This window comes from Stegostoma tigrinum, chromosome 4, assembly GCF_030684315.1.
Source record: "Stegostoma tigrinum isolate sSteTig4 chromosome 4, sSteTig4.hap1, whole genome shotgun sequence".
NCBI classification, from domain to species: Eukaryota; Metazoa; Chordata; class Chondrichthyes; order Orectolobiformes; family Stegostomatidae; genus Stegostoma; species Stegostoma tigrinum.
Window position 1 is genome coordinate 131,668,297 of NC_081357.1, and position 21,985 is coordinate 131,690,281.

At 40.2% G+C, this 21,985-nt stretch overlaps 1 protein-coding gene across 2 annotated transcripts in view; it reads left to right on the top strand.

The window, feature by feature from the left end:
• The first annotated feature begins 1,138 nt into the window (after nucleotides 1–1,138).
• Nucleotides 1,139–21,985, top strand: part of rab10 (RAB10, member RAS oncogene family) — a 50,249-nt gene continuing 29,402 nt past the window's right edge. For both annotated transcript variants that reach the window (XM_048531696.2, XM_048531695.2), the window contains exon 1: nucleotides 1,139–1,582. In XM_048531696.2, the coding sequence (XP_048387653.1) occupies nucleotides 1,456–1,582 (127 nt within the window). In that variant the 5' untranslated portion in view covers nucleotides 1,139–1,455. The remainder of the gene's footprint in view (nucleotides 1,583–21,985) is intronic.

Sequence of the window (21,985 nt, forward strand, 5' to 3'; positions counted from 1 at the left end):
CACACACGCATGCACGCATTCACAAACACTCACATGCGTTTGCACAAATGCATGTATGCATTCACAAATACACAAATGCATGTGCACACACGCATGTACGCATTCACAAATACACACACATTTGCACACACGCATGTAAGCATTCCACACTCCTACCACTCTTTGAGTAAAGAGCCTACCTCTGACGTCTCCCCTGTATCTACCTCCACTCACCTTAAAACTGTGTCCCCTTGTAAAAGCTACTTACAACCTAGGAAAACATCTCTGGTTGTCTACTCTATTATACCTCTGATCACTTTGTACACCTCTATCTAGTCACCTCTCGTCCTTTGTCGTTGTAAAGAGAAAAGCCCTATCTCTCTCAACCTTTCCTCGTAAGACCTTCCCTCCATTCCAGGCAACATTCTGGTAAATCTACTCAGCAACATTTTGAATGCATCCACATCTTTCCTGTAATGAGGCGACCAGAACTGGACACAATACTCCAGATGTGGCTGAACCAGGCTTTTGTATAGCTGGAGCAAAACTTCATGGCTCTTGAACTCAATCCCTCTGTTAATGAAAGCTAACACACCATACGCCTTCTTAACAACTCTATCCACCTAGGTGGCATTTATATACATACACACACACACACACACACACACACACACTTGCACACATGCATGCATACATATGCACATACATACACATGTACACAGATGCATGCATGTAGAAATGTATATGTATGTAAACGTTCATGCATATATATCACATATACATGCATACACACATATATACATGCATTCATGCACATTTACACGTACACACACGTGCAGACATGCATTCACACATATACATGCTCACACCTGTACATTGACAAACACACAGACATATACACATACATACATAACGTCAGCTATCTCACCAAAGGAACACACAGTCCTGACGCCGCGCCGGCGATCCTCATCACCCCATGACGTCATCCATTCGGGCGGGCTGTCGATCGATGATTGACATGTGGAGACCCCACCCCTCCGTGGTTTGGAGAATGAACGGGCGCTTCGTTCTGAGTGGGCGGGGCGGACTATTCCACTGATGGAGAGTGGTTTTGAGGGGGGGGGGTGTCAGTGTTTTGGGTGGATGCCCTCCATGTGGTTGCGTTTGGTTTGTCCGAAGACTGACGTCGACGTTGAATGAAATTGGTGGTGCTGCTCCCGAATGTCTTAGCGAAGTGAAAAGAAAGGGAGAAAGAAAAAAGAAAGTTTAACTAAGGGCACGGTTACCGGCCCGTGTGCCAATTTTTATTTTGTTTTGAACAAGGCAGATCAATGGAAATTCATGGCATCTAACTTGTTGCGGCCGGAACGCTGTTAAAGTGAAAGAGCTAGAGAGGCGCCATTTTGTTCCTTTTTTTAATTATAAAAATAAGAACACTCCTCGCCCCAGCTCATCAACCTAAGGAAGGGAGGGATTATGGCGAAAAAAACCTACGATTTACTCTTCAAGTTGCTGCTGATCGGAGACTCCGGAGTGGGGAAAACCTGTGTGCTTTTTAGGTTCTCGGATGACGCCTTTAATACCACTTTTATCTCCACAATAGGTAAGTGAGGGAGAGAGGGCGGTCAGTGCCTCCGGCCCAGGCCCAGGCCTGTTCAGCTGCCGCTGTCTTGGGTGGGGGCTCTGGGCGGATGTCCGAACCACAGTTTGGGCCTTGCGCCTGATCTTACAGTTTTTTTTGTTGTATAAATAACAGGATTGTCCAGTGTAATGTAGTGAAGCCTCGGCCAGGGGGAGTTTTAGGTTTTTTGAAAAAAACTGAAAACGTATGTGTCCCTCAACATTTCTTCTGCTCATGGTGGCAGGATGTGCAGTTAAACCTGCTGAGGTTGATATTTGTCCAGAAACACCATTTGGATCATTTCGTTTGTTTTTTTTAGTGTGTATAAACTGTGTTTTGTGCCAGTATGGTTTGTCATTGCTTTCTGAAGCGCCGATTGCATTTTAAAACCAAGCTGCCGTTTTTATGCTAAACTTGGTTAATGGTATCTTGGCCTTTTGGAAATCGTTTTAAATGGTTTTAGGGCTTCTAATTTGAGCGTTTTTCTACTTTACAACAGCACTATACATAAAGCGTTCTGGTTCGAAAATTGGTTACGGGAAGGAGAAACAGTCAGAAAAATCGCCTGTTCTTAGGTTGGGCGGTTGTCACTGGTGTGCTCTATTGCCAGGTCCTAATTGTTCATCATATGTTTCAAGAATTTGGGTGTGGGGACTATATGTAACATTTCCAAGTTTGCAGATACTACAAAACATGATGGGAATGTGTATTGTGACGAGGATGGAAAGATGCAAAAGGGAGATTCAGGCAGGCTATGTGAATGAATAAAAACGTGGTAAATGGAATATAAAATCTCTTAAAATTATGGGAGACTAGGAAGTGCTGATGTGCAAAAGTCACAGAGCACGTTGTTAGGAAGGCAAGTAGTATATTGACCTTAATGTGAGAGCATTTTAGTTCAGGACCAAAAAGATTTTGCTGCCAGTTTTTGGAATCTTGATGGCAGTGCACCTGGAGTAGCATTGTGTACAGTTCTGGTCTCTTCCAAAGGAAGGATGTACTTGCCAGTGAGAGAGAGAGAGAACAAAACTGATTTGCCAAATTAATTGCTGGGATTTTATGATTGTCTAAGTAATGACGAGGCCTATTATCATTAGGTTTAAAGGAATGAAAAGTGACTTAATTGAAGGTTCTTTAAGAACTTGTCAAGATAAATGTAGGAAGGATGTTTCTTTCAGCTGACGTTGTCTAAAACCAGGTGACACAGTCTCAGAATAAGAGGTAGACCAGATAGGGCTGAGATGAGGTGAGATTTCCTAGCTCTGAGTTGTGAATCTTTGAAATTCTCTAGCCAAGAGGATGTGATGATTTATTTGGAGTGTGTTTGAGACTGAGGTCAGTAGATTTTTAGGTTGTTGAAGACAAAGGGATAAGAAGATTCTGTGGGAAAATTGCATTGCTGGAGATCATTAGTTCAGTGATTAAGCAGACTCGAGAGACTGAGTAGTTTATTGCTGATTCTCTTCCTGTTTTTAAATGTGCTTTCATTTTAAACAAAAGGATTAGTTTATTGACAATTAATTTCTTTTAAACCTGTTTAGGACAGTTGGTTGAGAAAAGGTCAGGTAGCTAAAAAGTCATAGTATGACTGGAGATTTAATCTCTGAATCTGTACATATAAATATGAAGGCTGCTGAAAATTTCCCAAGTTGTTATATTTTTTAATAAATATGTTTCATTTAAATATAGTTTGCATTTTAACTTCTCAGTTAACTAACATGGCCTAATCAGAGGAAGTGATAAATTCTTGTTGGATACAGTCTAGTTACCATAGCTCAGTTGTTAATTTGGTTGTGGGTGTGGTCAGTTGCAAACAAAGTACTATAAATCATTTCCACAGTTTGCTATTTAGCTCCTTGTGCCTCTTCGGACTCTGAATGAAATCATGGTTGATCAGGGATCTGGTGCTATGTCCGTTGCTGGACTTTATTAACCTAAGCTTTCAGTCTTAAATTTAGAATTAACAATTGACCTAGAATGGCAGAAGAGAATTTCAAGCATTTGCAAGCTTTTGTGTGAGAAAATATTTCCTAATTTTATTCCTGAAAGGTCTGGTTCTAGTTTTTGATTCTCCCACCTCTTCCTAGGCTCATCAAACAATAGTTTCTTTTAGCTAGTAAATTTTTTTGGGGGTTTAGTGTCCAGATTGCTTGTTGTGCCTCACATGTGATTTAACTAGGGCTTTGTATAGCTGTAGCATGACTTCTGTTCCTTTGTGTTGAAGTTTGCATTAGATTTGAAGGCCAGCATCCTATTAGCCTTTCTAGTTATTTTCTGGACCTGTCAGTGTCTTTAGATCTGTCATTTCTAGCTTTTAACTATTTTTTAAAAAAATGAAGTATGTTTACAGGTCAAAAGTGAGAGTTCATGTTAGGCTATGTTGAAATTTGTTTGCCAACATGAAGTCCATTTGCCACTGTTTTGCCTATTGAATTAATTGATATCCTTTGTAATTTTTACTTATACCCATCCATTTTCTAGCAAGCTTGGATTTCTTCATGTCATTTAAATTACTATTAAAGATGGTGAGACCTCTGAACCAAGACACCCAGGTACAAGTCTCACTGCTCCAGAATTGGGTAATAACATCTGTGTATGGGTGAATGGAAGATGTCCAGTTAGTTCCCAACTTGGATCCTTGCGGGATACCAATAGTCACACCCTGCCGGTTAGGGTTCCTGTCTGTTGTCCCAATTCTGTCTTTTGCTTCCTTTCTGAACGAACCTAGTCAATAATTTGCCTTCATTTCCATGAGTTTCATTAACCATTTTCACTAAATAACTTGTTGGAAGTCCATATAAGTTACATCTGTAGATATTTCCCTTTCTACCTCCGTGTCTTTTTTAGATATTTATTCCAACCACCTCTTTGTACAGTCATCTCCCTTTAATGTTGTCTTGTATGCCTCTGTAAGTCCGGCCTGAAGAGGCTCCTGTGAAATGCTGTGGCTGTTTACAGTATTCAAGGTACTGTACAAATACAGGTTGTTCCAAAAGTCTTTATCCTCAACGTGTTTACCAATTTAATTTAATTTCTAAAAACTTAACCCTCAATTTAGATAAATGTGAAGTGCTGGCGTTTTAGAAAGGCAAATTAGGGCAGGATTTATTAATGGTAAGGTTCTGGGGTGTGCTGCTGAACAGAGAGACCCTGGAGAGTAGGTTTGCAATTCCTTGAAAGTGGAGCTACAGGTAGATAGGATAGTGAAGATGGCGTTTGGTATGTTTGCCTTTATTGGTCAGTGCATTGAGTATAGGAGTTGGGAGGTCATGTTGCACTGTATAGGACATTGGTGAGACCACTATTTGAGATGTCGTATGCAATTCTGTTCTCCCTCCCATGGGAAGGATGTTGTGAAACTAGAAAGGGTTCAGAAAAGATTTACAGGGATATTGCTGGGGTTGAAGGGTTTGAGCTAAAGGAAGAGGCTGAATAAGTGCGAGTTATTTTTCCCGGAGTGCCAGGGACTGAAGATTATAGATTATAAAATTTGAGGGGCATGCATGGGCGTAAATAGACAAATGTTTTTCTCCAGGTTGGGGGGAGTTCAAAATTAGAGGACATAGGTTTAAGCTGACAGGGGGGAAAAAAATTAAAAGGGACCTAAGGGGCAACCTTTTCATGCAGAGGGTGATGCATGTATGGAATGAGCTTCCAGAAGAAGTGGTGAAAACTGGTATAGTTACAACATTTAAAACATTGAGATCAAACTAGATTCATTTAGGTTATCTGGTCGGCATGGATGAGTTGGACTGAAGGGTCGGTTTCTGTGCTGAATATCTCTGTGACTCTATTTGCTCTGAGGAAATTCTCACTAGGTGGTGGTTGAATAAGTGAATTTAAACAGTAGTTACATCTTTGGGACCAAAATGACTCAACTGCTTCATGCAGGTTATTTTCCAAGGGTTTGAATGAAGAGAGGTACTAACCATGGGGTCTGGAGTTTTCTGAAAGTTGCTAAGTGCCAAGCTAATCTGGTTTGGAGTCCTTAATTCTCACAAATGCTAGCATCATTTGCCACAAATCAAATTTGTTTGCAAATCTTGACGGTGACTTCGATTTCATACATAGAAACCACAAAGCAGACAGAAGTACAAAAGGTGTGGAAATCTGAAACAGAAACAAGATGCTGTAAATACTCTGGCACTGTCTGTATGGGGAGAAAGTTTGTTTGAAATTGATGATCTTTGAGCTTTTGCCAAAGTTAAACATGTAACAAGTTTTAAGCAAGTGAAATGGGGGAGGATTTAGTAAAAGAACAATGAGGTCTGATTTAGGAGACAGAATCCTTGGGCATTGCAAAATACAAGGTGATGTAATGTCAATCAGTACACCTGAGTTTCCTTCACCAACATCTATGGTTGCCTCTTCTCACTGTAATCCCACTGCTTAACCCATTGTTTGGGTGAACCTAATGCCAATGGAATACTTGTATGCAAGTGCTGTTAAGTAGCACAAGGGCAGGTTCAATTTATCAAAGGAAAATTTGTAAGAGGGAGAATACTGATTCTCCCATCAAATGATATGTAGACCTGAAAGCTTGAATTTTGTGTCTTTAAATGCTAAACGGGCAGAAGGCTGACTTATGCTCCGTAATCATGCTGCAATAGTGTAATTTGCTAGTCTAGTTCATTTCTTAAATGTTGACATGATGGAATGAGTTTTGAAGAAAGGAAAAATTATTTTTCTGCCTTGGGCCTGGAAGTAGAGATAGTGCCGACTGAGGCCAAATCTGTCCTTTTTGGTGGATGTGAAAAATCCCAAGAGTAGGGAAATTGTGCATCAGGTCCTGACAAATATTTTTGCCTTGTTAATTAACTGGTCTTTATTCCATTACTGTTGTAGCTGCGGTGTACTCTACAATAAAATGGTGACATTTCTTCAGTACTACTTAATTGGCTGCAAAACACTTTGGGTCATTGAGATTGTAAATAGATATAGATAAATTCCTTTATGGGAGTGAGTAACATTGTAAATACTAATGAGTAGTAAAATGAAAGAAAAATTCTCAGTAGGAACTGTTGTCTAGAGTTTAAATTAGTTTATTCTGTTTTATACATGATTTTGACATTTGATGTGGACTGTTAAGGGAACAGTCTAATAGGAATTAGTTATGTAAGTGATTCAATGGTCAAAGTTTATAAAGGTTTTCTCATGACTGGCCAAATGAACTGCAATGTTTTTTCTAGTCACATCTTTCTTTAACATTTTAAGATGAGTGCCAGACTGTTACTGGATGTCTTTCACACCAAATATGATCAGTACAGAAAATTGACTCCCAAATGAAGTGTGTGGTAGAAACTGTGGAATCGTTTTGTTTTAATGGGGTAAGAACACAGCATTTATCTATGGCTGAACGAAAGTGGGCATCAATGGGGAGGCGCTGGTGTAGTGGTACTATCACTGGACTGTTAATCCAGAGACCTAGATAATGTTCTGGAGACCTGGGTTCAAATCCCGCCATGGTAGATGGTGGAATTTGAATTCAATAAATATCATATCCGGAATTAAGAATCTAATGATAACCATGACTCTATTGTCAGGAAAAACCCAAGTTCACTAATGCCCTGTAGGGAAAGAAACTGCCATCCTTACCTTGTCTGGCCTACATGTGACTCCTGACCCCCAGCAATATGGTTGACTCTTAACTGCCCTCTGGGCAATAAATGCTGCCCAGCCAGCAACACGCTCATCTCATGAATGAATAAAGAAAAAAATTGTATTGACTTTTCTAATTCAAAATCCAAGAGTCTGCCAACTATGGGTCTTGATTGGAGCACAGGACAACTTGCATGGAGGCCAACTTGAATACTTTGGCAATCTCAGTTCGGTGAAATTGAGGCTAAAACGCTTGTGTTGCGACTTCCAGCATTACATGTTTGAATGGTGCAAGATTCAAATAACCTGATGAGCAACTACGGATGCCAAGTTCTTTAATGATTTTTAGTCTCAAGAGGATCCCCTTGTGGGTAGAAAAGTATTTGCATTCTAAAATGCATGGAGTCAGCACAGCGGAATGAGATCCCATTAGTCACCTTTTAGAATTGCTTCTTTGCTGATTCTTGGCATCAAATACAATTACCTTTTTAAACTTCTGTTAATGCCACTGTTTAAAAATTGAAACAGCCATACCATTAGTTCAAGAAATGGTGCAATGCACACTGTATTTTGTTAGAACCCGCTTAATTAAAGCATTCTATATCTGAAAAATTGCATTTTAGACCCTTATTTAAGAACAATGTAGCTGATATGTTTTATTTTGGATGCCCTTAGCTCGTTGACTTCTGGACTTGTCCAGCAATGGCTTTGGCCTAGAGGATTCTTTTTGAACCTATTGACTGTAGAATGGTTCCATGCAGTTGTAAACATATGGGGATAAATGCATTTTGGATAAATTTCTGTTGCTGCAAGCCTTTGGCCATTTTGAGATTGACATTTCAGTGTATGATGTGACTAAAAATAGGGCTTTTCCTAGCACATTAAATATAGTGCACAAAAAGAAGATATTTGGCAAAACTTTTAGCATTGGACACAGGTGGGGAGAAGTGGATGTTGTAGACTTGGATGCCTGGAATGAAACATGATGATTTGGGCACTCGGCTCCTGTTTTTAAACTATTACTGCTGTTTCTGATTTGTCTCCCTGAAGTCACTAATGTGACCAAAATTGTCCTTTCAGACAAAGAAACATGTAGCCGAGTTAGTAAATAAGGAAACTTTATTCTGAAAATTTTGACTGGAGAACCACTTTAGGATTTTTTTTTCTCTTGATGCATAGATTATCTGCTGTCTTTACTCATAGTTTCCTTTTGCAATAGTTGTTGATTTTGCTGAATGAGTAGATTAGATTAGGAAAAGCAGATTGAGAATTTTTCAGCTTGAGAGAATTTGAGGCATATTTCAGAACAAATTAGTTTGAGGGTTTGGACAATTGACAAAGTGTGGTCCAAGGTTTTGAACAGTTTCCATAAGAGTAAATAAATAGTTTGAGAGTGAACTACAAAAAAATGGGAAATGATCCCTTTTGTGCAGTATTTTGTTTTTCAGCACACAGTCCCTTTTAAAACTTTATTGTATCACCATTTACCACTTATTTGTCATTGGTCTATATAATGCCTTTCCGGGCTGCAGCAAACATCTATACCTACAATTATTGGCTGTTGCCCAGAGAAAGACAGGTCAGGTTGACAGGCTCGAGGCAGCTTGAGATTGGGTGCGGCTGTCGATGTAAGGTGAAGATTTTCAGCTCCGTTTGGAGACACGAATGTGTAGGAAATTTGTTGAAAGGAATTAGGGAGGCTGGTAAGTCAGACTCGGTGTTGCAGAGGTTTGTCGTTTCAAGGTGACTTCCAAATTCCTCACTGCCTTCGATGTCTAAGAGTTAATGTGTTGATGGTATAGTTACAAAATTTTCTGTATCTACAGTGAAGAAAATACCTTTTGAAAAATATTTTGTCATGCTGCAGTTTGGATACCTTCTTAAGCTCTGCCTGAAACGAGCTGGTATGGCTTGCTTAAACTGGGTTTGCATTTTTTTTGGGAAACATAGGACACAATTGAAAATCAAAGAAATTTTGTTATTAAAATTTACGCCATTTATCAATGTTGTCAGTGTATAAACTGAATAAACCATTTTCGAGTTGAAAATGATTGTATTGCAACTGACTATTTTGACTAAGAGCTAAAATATATTGGTTTGGCTAGCTTAGTTCATGAGGCAGTCGTGAAGAGCCATGGCCAACAGCATAGAATTCATTGATAATGGGAACTGCAGATGCTGGAGAATCCAAGATAATAAAATGTGAGGCTGGATGAACACAGCAGGCCCAGCAGCATCTCGGGAGCACAAAAGCTGACGTTTCGGGCCTAGACCCTTCATCAGAGAGAGCTCTCTGATGAAGGGTCTAGGCCCGAAATGTCAGCTTTTGTGCTCCCGAGATGCTGCTGGGCCTGCTGTGTTCATCCAGCCTCACATTTCATTAGCATAGAATTCATTTCTTGTTCTGTCTGGGGCAGCCTTGGGACCCACATCTTTGCCTTTCTGTCTCAGGAGCAAGGCAGTGAAAATAACTCTGGGTCAAATGTCTGCGGAAGTTAGGCAAAGGACATGGCTTCAGCCAGAGCATGAAAAAACAAATGAAAATTGAAATCTTGCCTTTGTTTAAATTCTAGCTTAACACGTTTTAAATTTCAATTTGTCTCAGATTGATTTGTGTGGTATCCCGTTCATCTCAATAAATAACACGTAAACCCATTCATTTCCCTATGTGGGCATTTTAGAAGTGGAGGAAGGCACTGTTGCTGAACAGTTTCTACACTATGGTAGGATGTTAAGATTTGTGAAGGCTGATTCCAGAATTCCAGTTTCCAGAATTTTCAGCATTATGTTGAAATAATATTGCGTAGGATTTCTTGACATAAATTATCGAGGAGCAGGGTGTTCTGCCAGTGCCCTAACTTGGACTTATTTTATTTCTTTCTTAAATGGTGAGTAGTATTATGTCAAAGGAGGCCATCTGGCCAGCATGTTTGTGCTAGCTTTTTATAATCTATTTTTCTCATCAACCTGTTCAGAGATGTTATTACACAAATCTTCAGCAAGTTAGACTTGTAATTGGGCTTTCCGATCCAGGGTTGGTGGGCACTACCACTGCACCACAAGAGGGCCCTCTAGCTTTTTGTAGAGTTATCAAATTAATTGCATGGACCTACTTTCTCTCATTCTCTCCCCCCCCCCCCCCCCCCAAACCAGAGCCATGTTTAAGAAATAACATTTTCCATGTGTTCATTCAGTTCTCTTCTAACTGTTACTGTTGAACTGTTTCCGCCAATGTGTTCAAAATCTTTAACAAAAACTGAAAGAACTGCAGATGCCGTAAATCAGGAACAAAATCCTTATTACTTATATAACATTTGCTGCTGTTCCCTGTGGGTTTTTTTAAATTAGCTGAAAACTGTGTGCTGTATTTGCTGACTATTCTTCCAGTTGAAATGTTTTCTGCCTTATCATACTTCTCTATCAAGTCTCCACTTGTCCTCCTTAAAGCCGAGGAAGATAACCCAATGTGTGTGCACAACTGAAGTCTTTCAGCCCTGGTCCGCTGGTTCTGGAGCTAAATTATCAATTATCAAGTATTGTCATGGTGTTGCAATAATAAGTAGGTTTGAGGGCCTTTTTAAGGTTTTAATAGTTGAAACAACTGATCATATTTTTCATTGTGTTTTAATGTTTGTCAACTCTTATGAGCATTACTTTAACCAGAGTTGAAATAGAATCTGATAATTAACAATCTGATTGCATAATTAATGTTGATGTACTACTCATAGTCAGTTATAGGTGATATTTACTTTTCATAGCTGCAACTGGTGATGAATAGTTTAAATGACTGCTGTTGGCAGTGATTTGTGTATGACAGCTATGTTTTATTTTGGAACGTTAATGTTATATTTTATGGATTTTTAAAATTGCTTTGATTCAATTTCAGCTTTGCTTTGCTGAATGTTACAATCAACAATCTGGTTTGAGAGTGGATACATTTACAGTGACTGTAGTTGCATACTAAACCTCGAAAATCAGAATAGTTGTCAATTACTGTACCCTTCCTGAGACATTGCAATTTTCTGGTATAAGATTAGCAGAATAAATTCCCACTGATCATGATGAAAAGTGTTTTAGAACTTGGTTATTTGAGTGTAAATGCAGTCAGTGACATAAAACACTACTGAGTGTTAGCTTTTACAACTGTAGCACTGTTTATTCAAATGTGATATTAGAGATTTGGATTAATATTGCTCCCAGTCCTGACTTTCAGATTACTGTACATGATTTTACATTGAATCAACTTTTCTGACCAACATTTTCCGGTGCAGACTGCGTATCTCTAAGAATTCTGTAATCTGCTTGGTAATAAAATACAATTGCTGGCCCTGCTCAAAGTACTAGATCCACTGTTGAGGGCAGTACACTTTTGAATTTCTAATCCCCAAAAGTACCAAGGCCTAGAGAAAATAAAATGGGCGACTGTTGCTATTCATTTGTCAGTGTGAAATTCATGATATTGTATCTCTGGAAATACAGATTTATTTTATGTTGTACGTGTTAAGCACAGTGATGCATTGTACATATTTTGTGATGACTTCTAGTCTAAAACATTTCTCAATTATATTGTGTGCAGAGTTGTCCTGAAATTATCACCTGTACACGCTTAAGCTATAAATGTTGGCTGGTTTAGTACTTTACCATTATGATTAGCATCTTCACTTAGGTAAAGCACTCAAATTTATAGTGTGCCTTTGTAACATTAGCATAACGTTTTACAAAAGCAGATGCTCTTCGAGAAATGTGGTGGTCTGGCAGCATCTGTGGAGAGAAAGCAGAGTTCATGATCTTTCTTCAGGACTAGGAAAAGGTGGTATAAATGGCAGTGAGGCAGGAGAGAGAGGGGTTAGGCAAAGGGATGGATAGTGGTAATCCAGTGAGGAAGAAAAGCTGATGATGAGTATCATAAGTAGGTTAATAAATGGTTGGCTGGGCTGAAAGCAGCCCATGTTGTGACAGGGCTTGGGATGTGGAGGTAGGTAAAGGATAGGGAGGGTGGGTGTTCAAGTTCTAAAATTATTGGATTTGGCATTGACTCTTGAAATTACAGTTTACCCATGATGCTGTTCTTCCAGCTTGCACTGAGCCTCCAAAGTAGTATAGCAGCAAACCTGAGACAGAAATGTTGGCTAGGGAACGTGATGATGTATTGAAGTGGAGACTTCTCGAAGCTCGGGGTAGTTTCTGCAGACAGAACGTCTGTGTTCCCGCAAAGCGGCTCCCCTGTGAAGAGACTGTTATGAGCAGCAAATACAGTGGACGAGATTGAGTGAAGTGCAGGTAGGTCACTGCTTCACCTGGAAGATGTATCTGGAGCATTGGATTGTGAGGAGGCAAGTGTTAAACAGCTTGCAGTTGCATGGGAAGGTGCCATATGGATATGGACATTTGTCGGGAATCGAAGAGGAATGGACCCGGATGTACCAGAACGAACAGTCCCTGCAAAATGCTGACAAGGGAAGGGAGGATGGTGTCTGATGGTGGCATCCTCTGGAGGTGGTGGAAATAGTGGCTTATGATCCTTTGCGTGCAGGTGCTGGTGGAATAGAATGTGAGGACCAGGGAGCATATCGGTGTCATGGGAGGGAAGACAAAGGGTGACGAGTGAAGTGTGGGAAATAATGGATCAGACAGACTAACAGGAAATCCACTTGTCTGTCTTTTTCTCTCTGATTCTTTTCCGCTGTCTGTTTGTCCTGCTCTTGCTGTGGCTCTCTCTTTCTCACTTTCTCGTTCACTCTCACGCTGCCCCCCCACCCAAAAAAAAAGCAGCTGAATTGAGGATGGCCCTGGTCAGCACCCATGATATCACTTGTGAAATCCAACAAATACTGAGAATCTCTATTTTTCTTTTTGGTGCTTTAGAATGCTTTGCTCCACAATATGTGCTCATTCCTCTCTCTTTGCTACCCATTCCATTGTTTGTATACTGCTTCTCTTCTGACACATATTTTGAATCAAATGTGTTTTTGAATTTAAATGACAAATACTTCGTTAGCACATTAGTAATTAATCTGCTTTACACACACACATAAAGGATAAGTTTGTTATAACTTATTGTTTTCTTCTTTATTGGTGTGAGTTTCTTTTTTATTGAATGCTTGTCATATTCAGGCACATAACATCCTCGAGATAATGTTAGTCATATTTCACATTTGTAATTATAGGACTTGATTTTCACATAGTATTCCCAATTTTTCAAAACGTTAGCCAGGATGCCAAGGATAAATCCCATGCTCATCAGGAATGAGTGATAGTGTGATTGCTAAATTTTTAGTTTGACATGGCAGCTTGAACAGGGATAATGGGGAGCATGAACAAAAACAGCGCCGAAGAAAAGTGACTGCACCCAAAACATTGACCCTGCTTTCTCTCCACAGATGCTGCCATACCTGCTGTGTTTCTGCAGATATTTTTGTTTTTATTTCGGATTTCCAACATCTGAATACTACTTAAAAATTTGAGGAACAGGAATGGATGTTGCTAATTTTAACTCATTTTAATGTTTGCTTTAGAACTGCTTTGGAAAGGCAGTCTGTCCCCCAGATCACGGCAATCTAGATTAAATTGAAGAGTCTAGGAGAAGTTTCACTGATAGATGGAATAGCCTTAAATTTCCACTCGCTTAAATTTCACGTTAATAGGTGGAAGCAATTATTAAACTCTGATTTCCCAAAGCCAAGAATGATTCCTTGCCCTACATTGTAATCTTGTACCTAGTTTGCACTTGAAAAAAGTAATCCATCAGTTGTACAACACTCGAAATAAGATATGACGTAATTCACTCTTGTACCATTTATTTTCTTGCGTGCTGTCTCACCACAATATATTTGAGTATGTATAGCTTAGAATCTGGAATTGCTTACCAGAACAAATTGAGGAAATACATTTCTATTCATGCAATCCTAAAGGACCTCCCTTTTATTTTGAGACTAATCTCCTAGTTCTTGACTTCAGTTGAAGGAAACATATCATCAAGTCCCTTGAAATCACCTCTGAAACTCTGGGGAATTGGAAGCCTAGATACTAAATTGCTGTTTATTTGACAATCTCCCTCTAACTCGGAATCAATCTGCTGGATTTTTGTACTTTTCAGATCTTTCAGGAATCACTGGAGTCAGGGAGTGCCCCAGAAAACCAGGAAATGGTGAATACAGCACCCCTGTTTAAGAAAGGAGGGAGCCAGTAGATAGGAAACTGTAATCTGGTTAGCCTGACCTAGGTTATTAGGTAGATTCTAGAGTCCATTATTAAGGATGAGATTGCACAGTATTTGGAAGTTCTTGGTAAGTTCGGGCTGAATCAGCAAACCTTTGTCAAGAGGAGGCCATGTCTCATAAATCTGTTAGAATTCTTTGAGGGAGTAACAAGCAAGTTAGACAAAGGAGAGGCAGAAGGATGTGATGTATTTGGGTTTCCAGAAGGCCTTTGACGTGGTGCCGTGTAGGGGGTTGTTGGGTAAAGCATGAACCCATGGTGTTAGGGGCAAGTTATCTGGCATGGAGAGAGGATTGGCCAGCTGGTAGAACAGAGTAGGGATAAAAAGGGTCTTTTTCATGATGCCAACTAGAAACCAGTGGAGTTCTGCAGAGGTCAGTGTTGGGACCCAACTACAGATGTTAAAAGTTAAGTGTTGGGGGAGGAACTTAGACCATTGTGGCTAAGTTTACAGATGACGCAAAGATAGGTGAAGGGACAGGCAGCGTTGAGGAAGTGAGGAGGCTGCAGAAGGACTTTGACAGGCTGGGAGAATGAGCAAAGAGGGGGCAGTGTACAGAATGCAATGGGAAAAGAGGTTATGCACTTTACTTCCTGGCATACAATATATTATAATTGGGTAATGGCTTAGGGAAGCTGATGCACAAAGGGACTTGGGAATCCTGGTTCAGGATTCTTTTAAGATTAACATGCAGGTTCAGTTGGCAGTTAGGAAGGCAAATGCAATGTTAGCATTCATTTCAAGGGGGCTGGAATTGAAGAGCAGGAATGTAGTGCTGAGGCTGTATAAAGCTCTGGTCGGATTGCATTAGAATGTTGAGCAGTTTTGGGCCCTATATCTAAAGGAGGAAGTGCTCACGTTAGAAGGGGCCCAGAGGAGGTTTACAACAATGATACCAGGGATGAAGGGCTTGTCATATGTGGAATTGTTGAGGACTCTGAATCTGGAGTTTAGAAAGATGAGGGTATCTAATTGAAGCTTCTAGAATACCGAGAGGCCTGGATAGAATGAACATGAGAAGATGTTTCCACTAGCAAAGGTGACCACCTGGGGGCACGGCCTCAGTGAAGGAACAACCATTTCGAACAGAAATGAGGAGGAATTTCTTCAACCCTTGGTGGTTAATTTGTGGAACTGATGGCTGTAGAGGTCAAGTTTATTCAGTGTATTTAAGGCAGATAACCCTTGATCCTCTTACCAGTCAAGAGCCTATGGGGAGAAGGCAGGAGAATAGAGTTAAGAAACATGTCAGCCGTGATTGGTGGAGCAAACCGAATGGGCTGAAGGTGTTTGGGCCTATCCTGGGGATATCCAGTAGACACGTCCTGGAGCTACTGGATCCTCCAATAACTGCACCCATCTTCCTATGTGCCAGGTATGACTCTAACCAGTGAGTTTGCCCTCTGGTGCCCATTGATTGCAGTCTTGCTAATTTTTCTCTAATATGTTATAGTCTTCTGCATTTCCTTTGAGGCAAGTATATTGTTTGGGACCAAAACTTTGCATAGTAGTCCAGATGTCAAGGCCCTATACAAATGCAGGAAGTTATTTCCACTTCACTGGATGAAATAAAGACCAACATTCTATTTGTTGCATTTGAATATGTGCTGTTCCAGTATCTAAAGAGTCGTGAATAGCGCTGAGCATTGTACAATCATCAACAAACATTCCCACTTCTAGCTGTATGTTGGAGGGGAGGTCATTGAAGAAGTTGATTTGGCCTCAGACTCTTCCTGATGATCTCTTGCCGAGTTCTGGAGCTGAGAGCATTCAACAGCTGGGACCATTTCCCTGTGTGTGAGGTTTGTCTTCAACTATCAGTTTTCTGTGATACCTGTTGACCATAGTTTTGCTTGATGCCACACTTGGTCAAATGCTATCAAGGTCTATTACTCTCACTTCACCTCTGGAATTAAATTCTCTTCTCTTGTCCGTGTTTGAACTAAAAGCTCTAATGAGGTCAGGAGCCAAGTAGCCCTGGTGGAACCAAACTGGATGTCAGTGAGCAGGTTGTTGCTAAACAGTTACTGCTTGCTAGCACTATTGGTGACACCTTCCATCACTTGAATGATGATCAAGAGGTAATTGGCTGGATTACATTTCCCTTGTCTTTTGTGTGCAGTGTATATCTGGGTGATTTTCCACATTGTCATGCAGATGCAAGTGTTATTTTGCATGTAAATTGTGTGAATTGGAAAGGGTTTTTTTCCTTATTTCAGTCATAGGATGTGGATGTCACTAGCTGGCCAGCAATTTATTGCCCGTGCGTAGTAGCTGTTGAGAAGGTAGTGGTGAGCTGCCACCTTGATCTGCTGCTATCCAAATGCTTTTCAATGTCCTTAGGGACGTAATTGCAGGATTTTGACCCAGCAACAGTGAAAGAACAATGATACATTTCCAAGTCAGAGTGGTGGGTGCCTTGTAGATGGTGGATAGGCTTTGGGCAGTCAGAAAGTGAGTTATTTGCTGTAGTATTCCTAGTCTCTGACCTGCTGCTGTGTTTGAGACAAGTCTAGTTAAAAGTCTGGTCAGTGATAACCCCAAGAATGTTGTTAGTGGTGGATTCAATAATGGTAACCTTTTGAATGCCAAGCGGTGGTGTTTAGACTGTCTTATTGGAGGTGGTCATTGCCTGACATTTGTGTGGCATGAATGTTACTTGCCACTTGTTGGCCCAAACCTGGTTATAGTCCAGATTCTGTTGCATTTGAACGTGGATTGCTTCAAAATCAGGAGTTGCGAATAGTGCTGAACATTGCACAAACATCTGCGAACATCCATACTTCTGACCTTATGATGGTGGGAAGGTCATTGGAGCAGCTGAAGATGTTGGGCCTATCCTGGGGATATCCAGTAGACACGTCCTGGAGCTACTGGATCTTCCAATGACTGCAACCATCTTCCTAGGTGCCAGGTATGACACTAACCAGTGAGAGTTTGCCCTGTGATGCCCATTGATTGCAGTCTTGCTAGAACTCCTTGATACCACATTCGGTTGATGTCCAGCTATGTGCGTATCTCACCTCACATTGGGGATGATAGCTCTTCAGCAAAGTTTCCACTCAGTTATGCTTAGTGGCCTAAGTAGACTGGATCAAAACTCTAATTCCCTCCCTAACAGTCGGTGTGCCTACGGCACATGGATTGCGGCATCTCAAGAAGGTAGCTCACCACCACCTCCTTAAAGGCAGCAAGAGACAGGCAGTAGAATGCTGATCAGTCAGTGGTGCCCACATCCAATGCAGGGATTTTAAAAAATTGATGTAGTGAACAGTAGTTAGTTACACTGGCTACAGTATAGGAGCTATAAATTATTGGCACAATGCAAAAGATTCTTGAGAGCATGAACTTTTCCATTCTGGATGGAACTATAATCAATAGGAGCAGGAATAGGGCATTCGTCCCTTTCAGCCTGTACCATATTACCCCTTTCTGTCTATGCACTTTGATCACTTTGGCAGTAAGAACAATATTTTTTCCTTCTTGAAAACATTAAATGTTTTGGCCTCAACCATTTTATTTCTGGTAGCAAATTCCACAGGCTCACTATTCTTAATAAAAAATGCTTCCTCATCTCAGTACTAAATGACCCATGCTTTGTTAACTCCTCCCGCAGCTGTACCCTGCTGCCATCTCTTTGTGATTTCTCCACTAACAGCTGATCTGTTAGAATATGTTTTCAGACATTCAGTATTGGATGAGAAGAAACTATCTTCAACTAAATGCTGAAAGGCAAACTGTTACTAGTTTTACTTATTCTGGATGTGAGATTGCTCGCTGAGCTGGAAGGTTAGTTTTCAAACGTTTCGTCACCATTCTAGGTAACCTCATCAGTGAGCCTCTGACGAAGCGCTGGTGTTATGTCCCGCTTTCTATTTATCTGATTAGGTTTTCTTGAGTTGGTGATGTCATTTCCTGTTCTTTTTCCTGGGATGGTTTTACTTATTTTTAACTCTCTTTTTCCTTCACTTTCCCTAGTAACTGACTGAGGCTGACTATTTTCATCTACAGTGTTATATTTGTCCTGTGATAAGATTTCTGTGACATCTTGAACAATCATTAAGACTGTATTTCAAATTCCACCAACCGCTGACTCAGCCTTAGTTCTATCCTCTGCAAACTTGACACCTATCAAATCTCTGCCCATATCCTAACTTGCAGCAAGTGCCTTCTGTCCTACTCTTGCTGAATTACATTGAACACGCTTAAGTAGTGCCCCTCTTTTTTTTATATAAGCGTCTCATCCATATTTTCAACTCCTTCACACCATGGCTGCTGCTCCTTTCTAATCTTTGCCGCTTTGTCTGGAGTCTTCACTCCATCAGTTCTTGCTTTTTGAGCGTTTTCAAGTTTAATCATACCTCTGTGACTGCTTTCAGTTCACAAGCCCCTGTTTGAGATACTATAATTCACTCCCTTTTATTAAGTATTCTTTACTATTTTTACCAAGCTGTGGTTGTCCGGTTCAATAGTTCCAGGCTCTGAGAGCTTGGAAAATGAATTACACTGGAACGTATTGTGTAAGATAAAGTTATAATTTTTGAGGCCAATTAGTTTTCAGAAGTGAGTCATTAGCAGTCTCTCTATCTCAGTATTGTTGTACTTGTCTGAAACTGTTATCTTTGACCTCCACTACACATTCTTGCCATCTGTTTTGCACCCTGCCACTTTGTCAAGTTGTGCTGATTTGTTTCAGATCACAGCATTCTATTTGATGTGAAGCTGACATTCTGATCCATCCATGACCATGACTACCTACTTCTACCTTTGGAACACTACCTTTTTCTGCACCACCTAAACAGACCTCCTTTAATCATTTTTGCCTTATAAATGTTACTTCTCTATTAACACTATACTCATAAGTAAAGGTCCCAATAATCCCAAAGGGCCGTAGGCTATTCTGTCATAAGAAAGAGGTATTTGGTGGTAAGTTTAACCTGAGGATCAGACTTCAAACAATGTGTAAGTTGAGAACATGGGTATTCATGGTCATCTCAGCCAGAATGCAAATTGATCCTGTGCTATAGGCATCACTTCTATTGCAAACTGGCCACCCGACCAACTGAGCTAACCAATTCCAATAATACACCCGCTCAAATTTAACTGGCATTAAATTGCTGCTTCTGAACTAGTGTACATAATTTGCTTCATGGTCATTGATTTGCACTCAGTCCCTCAATACCTCATTTAAAATCCTGTCCTAGTGATCATATCTCTACAGAGATACCAAAGTGTAGATCATGATGAACACAGCAGGCCAAGGGCAGCATCTTAGAGCACAAAAGCTGATGTTTTGGGCCTAGACCCTTCACTGGCAGATATTGAATTTTGTTGCTACTTTTTGGCGCAGACAGGCAAATTTGCAAGTTGTGAACCTGTGGATACAGAAGATTCACTGTACTTCATCTGGGGACCAAGTCCAAAAAAATTAAATCCATTCTTGTCAAGACCAGATGTCGGCAACTTAAAACTTGTGACTTAAAACAGTTGGGAGAATGGGGCCTTAAGAATGCAGAAGTGAACTGGTGATTCAGGAATATGACCAAGGAACTGTGTGGAGCTGAAAGAGATGAGAATGTTTAGGGCTGCGAAGCTTGCAGTTACAGATGGCTACGTCCCAATATCAATGTTTCGAAGAATGGTGAAACTTTTCAATCACAGAAATTTTGTAGCACAGGGAGATGCCATTTGGCCAAACCTGTGTTCAGTTTTGTCCATGAGCAGTCCACATAATATCATTCATCCACTTGCTGTCAAATCTAGCATATTTTCCCTTTTTAGATCAGTTGCTTTTTGTTTCAATTGCCTTAATTGATCCTACCTCCACCACACTTCAAGGAAGTCCACTCCAGATTTTTACCAGTTGTATGAAATGCTTCGCCCTGTGGCTGTATTGCTTATTTTATCAGTCGCCTTAAATCTGTGCTGTCTTTCTCAATCTTTTAAATTATATAAATAACTGTTTTAAAAAGAATCAATTCTGTCTCTATTGTCTGTACATTTTTGTGAGAAATTGACGGATTTGTCTTTGAAAAATGTTGAGGGAGCAGTTTAATTATTTCATCTCAGTAAGACTTGATTGCTTGACAGTGGTGCGGATGGAGAGCTTTAGTTAATGTAACTTCTTTTCATTCTTCAGATTCACACATTTAAAACTTCACCCCTATTTGAATCCCAAGATCACCCTGCATTTCATCCCCAGAAACCATTCGAATACGCAAATTAAAATATTTGTTTAGAGTGTGGAGTGATATGGCAAACCCTAAATTAATTATCATGATTACCTACGTAGTCAGTGATTGTGCTTTTGAGGAACTGAAGTAATCAGATTAAGCACAGAATCTAGTCTAAGATTGTGTATTTTATCAAGGCATTGTGATGTAGAGAGACCAATAGTTATTTCTAGCAACCTATCTGGATGCTTCATGATACATCCAGGGCAGATGAGTCTTGAACCCTGACCTGGCCCAACAATAGGAACGCTTATCACTGAGCCACAAGACCCTAATTAGATCACCATATTGTGCTTATTTACCTATATTCTTCAATTGATGGCTGCCAGATGCCACAAGAATATATCAATTGGGAAGTAATGCAGATGCAGTAGCTTGACTTTGACACTACTTTGCTCTTTTGAGATACTGAACCTTTCTGCTTCCTTGACTTATAAATATAATTACTTGTTCCAACTGCTTCCCTGACAAAGACCTGCATCTACTCTTCCTCCAGTTACTTATTCAGAAACTAGTAATCATTGCTAAAGATGAAAGAATTCTACGTGAACTTTACCTACTGAATGTTAATGATAAACAGTTTTTTTTCCTTTTGTGATATGTGGGCATTTGCAGTGAGGCCTTTGTTGCTCTTCAACATGCTTATTAAACAATTTCAGAGGACATTTTAAGAGTGATATGCCATATGGTTAACGACAGCAGATTTCTTTCCCTCAAAGGGTGATGGGTTTTTATGACAAGTAACAAGTCATCATTATGGGAGCTAATGCTTAATTCCAGTTTTACTAATTGAATTTAAATTCTACCAGTTGTGCTGGGATTAGTGATTGGCTGACTCTGAGGGGTTACCATGGACACAGCAGAAGGGCAACTATTGGATTTGTGGGAAATATTTAAAAACTGCAAGGCTTGACCGTATTCCTTTTGTAGAGAATGTTTACCGTTCTTTACTCCCAGTCTGCATATTCCACCAGAGAGTATAAGCATGTCGGACCTTATTGAGATGTATTGACAGGTAGTGAGTTCTAGTAGATTAGAGATTAGGGTGAAGGAGCTAAGGTTAAAACCAGTTAGTACACTTAATGGTAAGGTCCTGGGGAGTGTTGCTGAACAAAGAGACCTAGGAATGGAGGTTCATAGTTCCTTGAAAGTGGAGTCGCAGGATAGTGAAGAAGGTGTTTGGTATGCTTGCCTTTATTGGTCAGTGCATTGAGTATAGAGGTTGGGAGGTCATGTTGTGTCTGTGCAGGACATTGGCTAGGCCACTTTTGGAGAACTGCATGCAATTCTCATTTCCCTCCATAAGAAAGATGGTGTGAAAGTAGAAAAGATTTA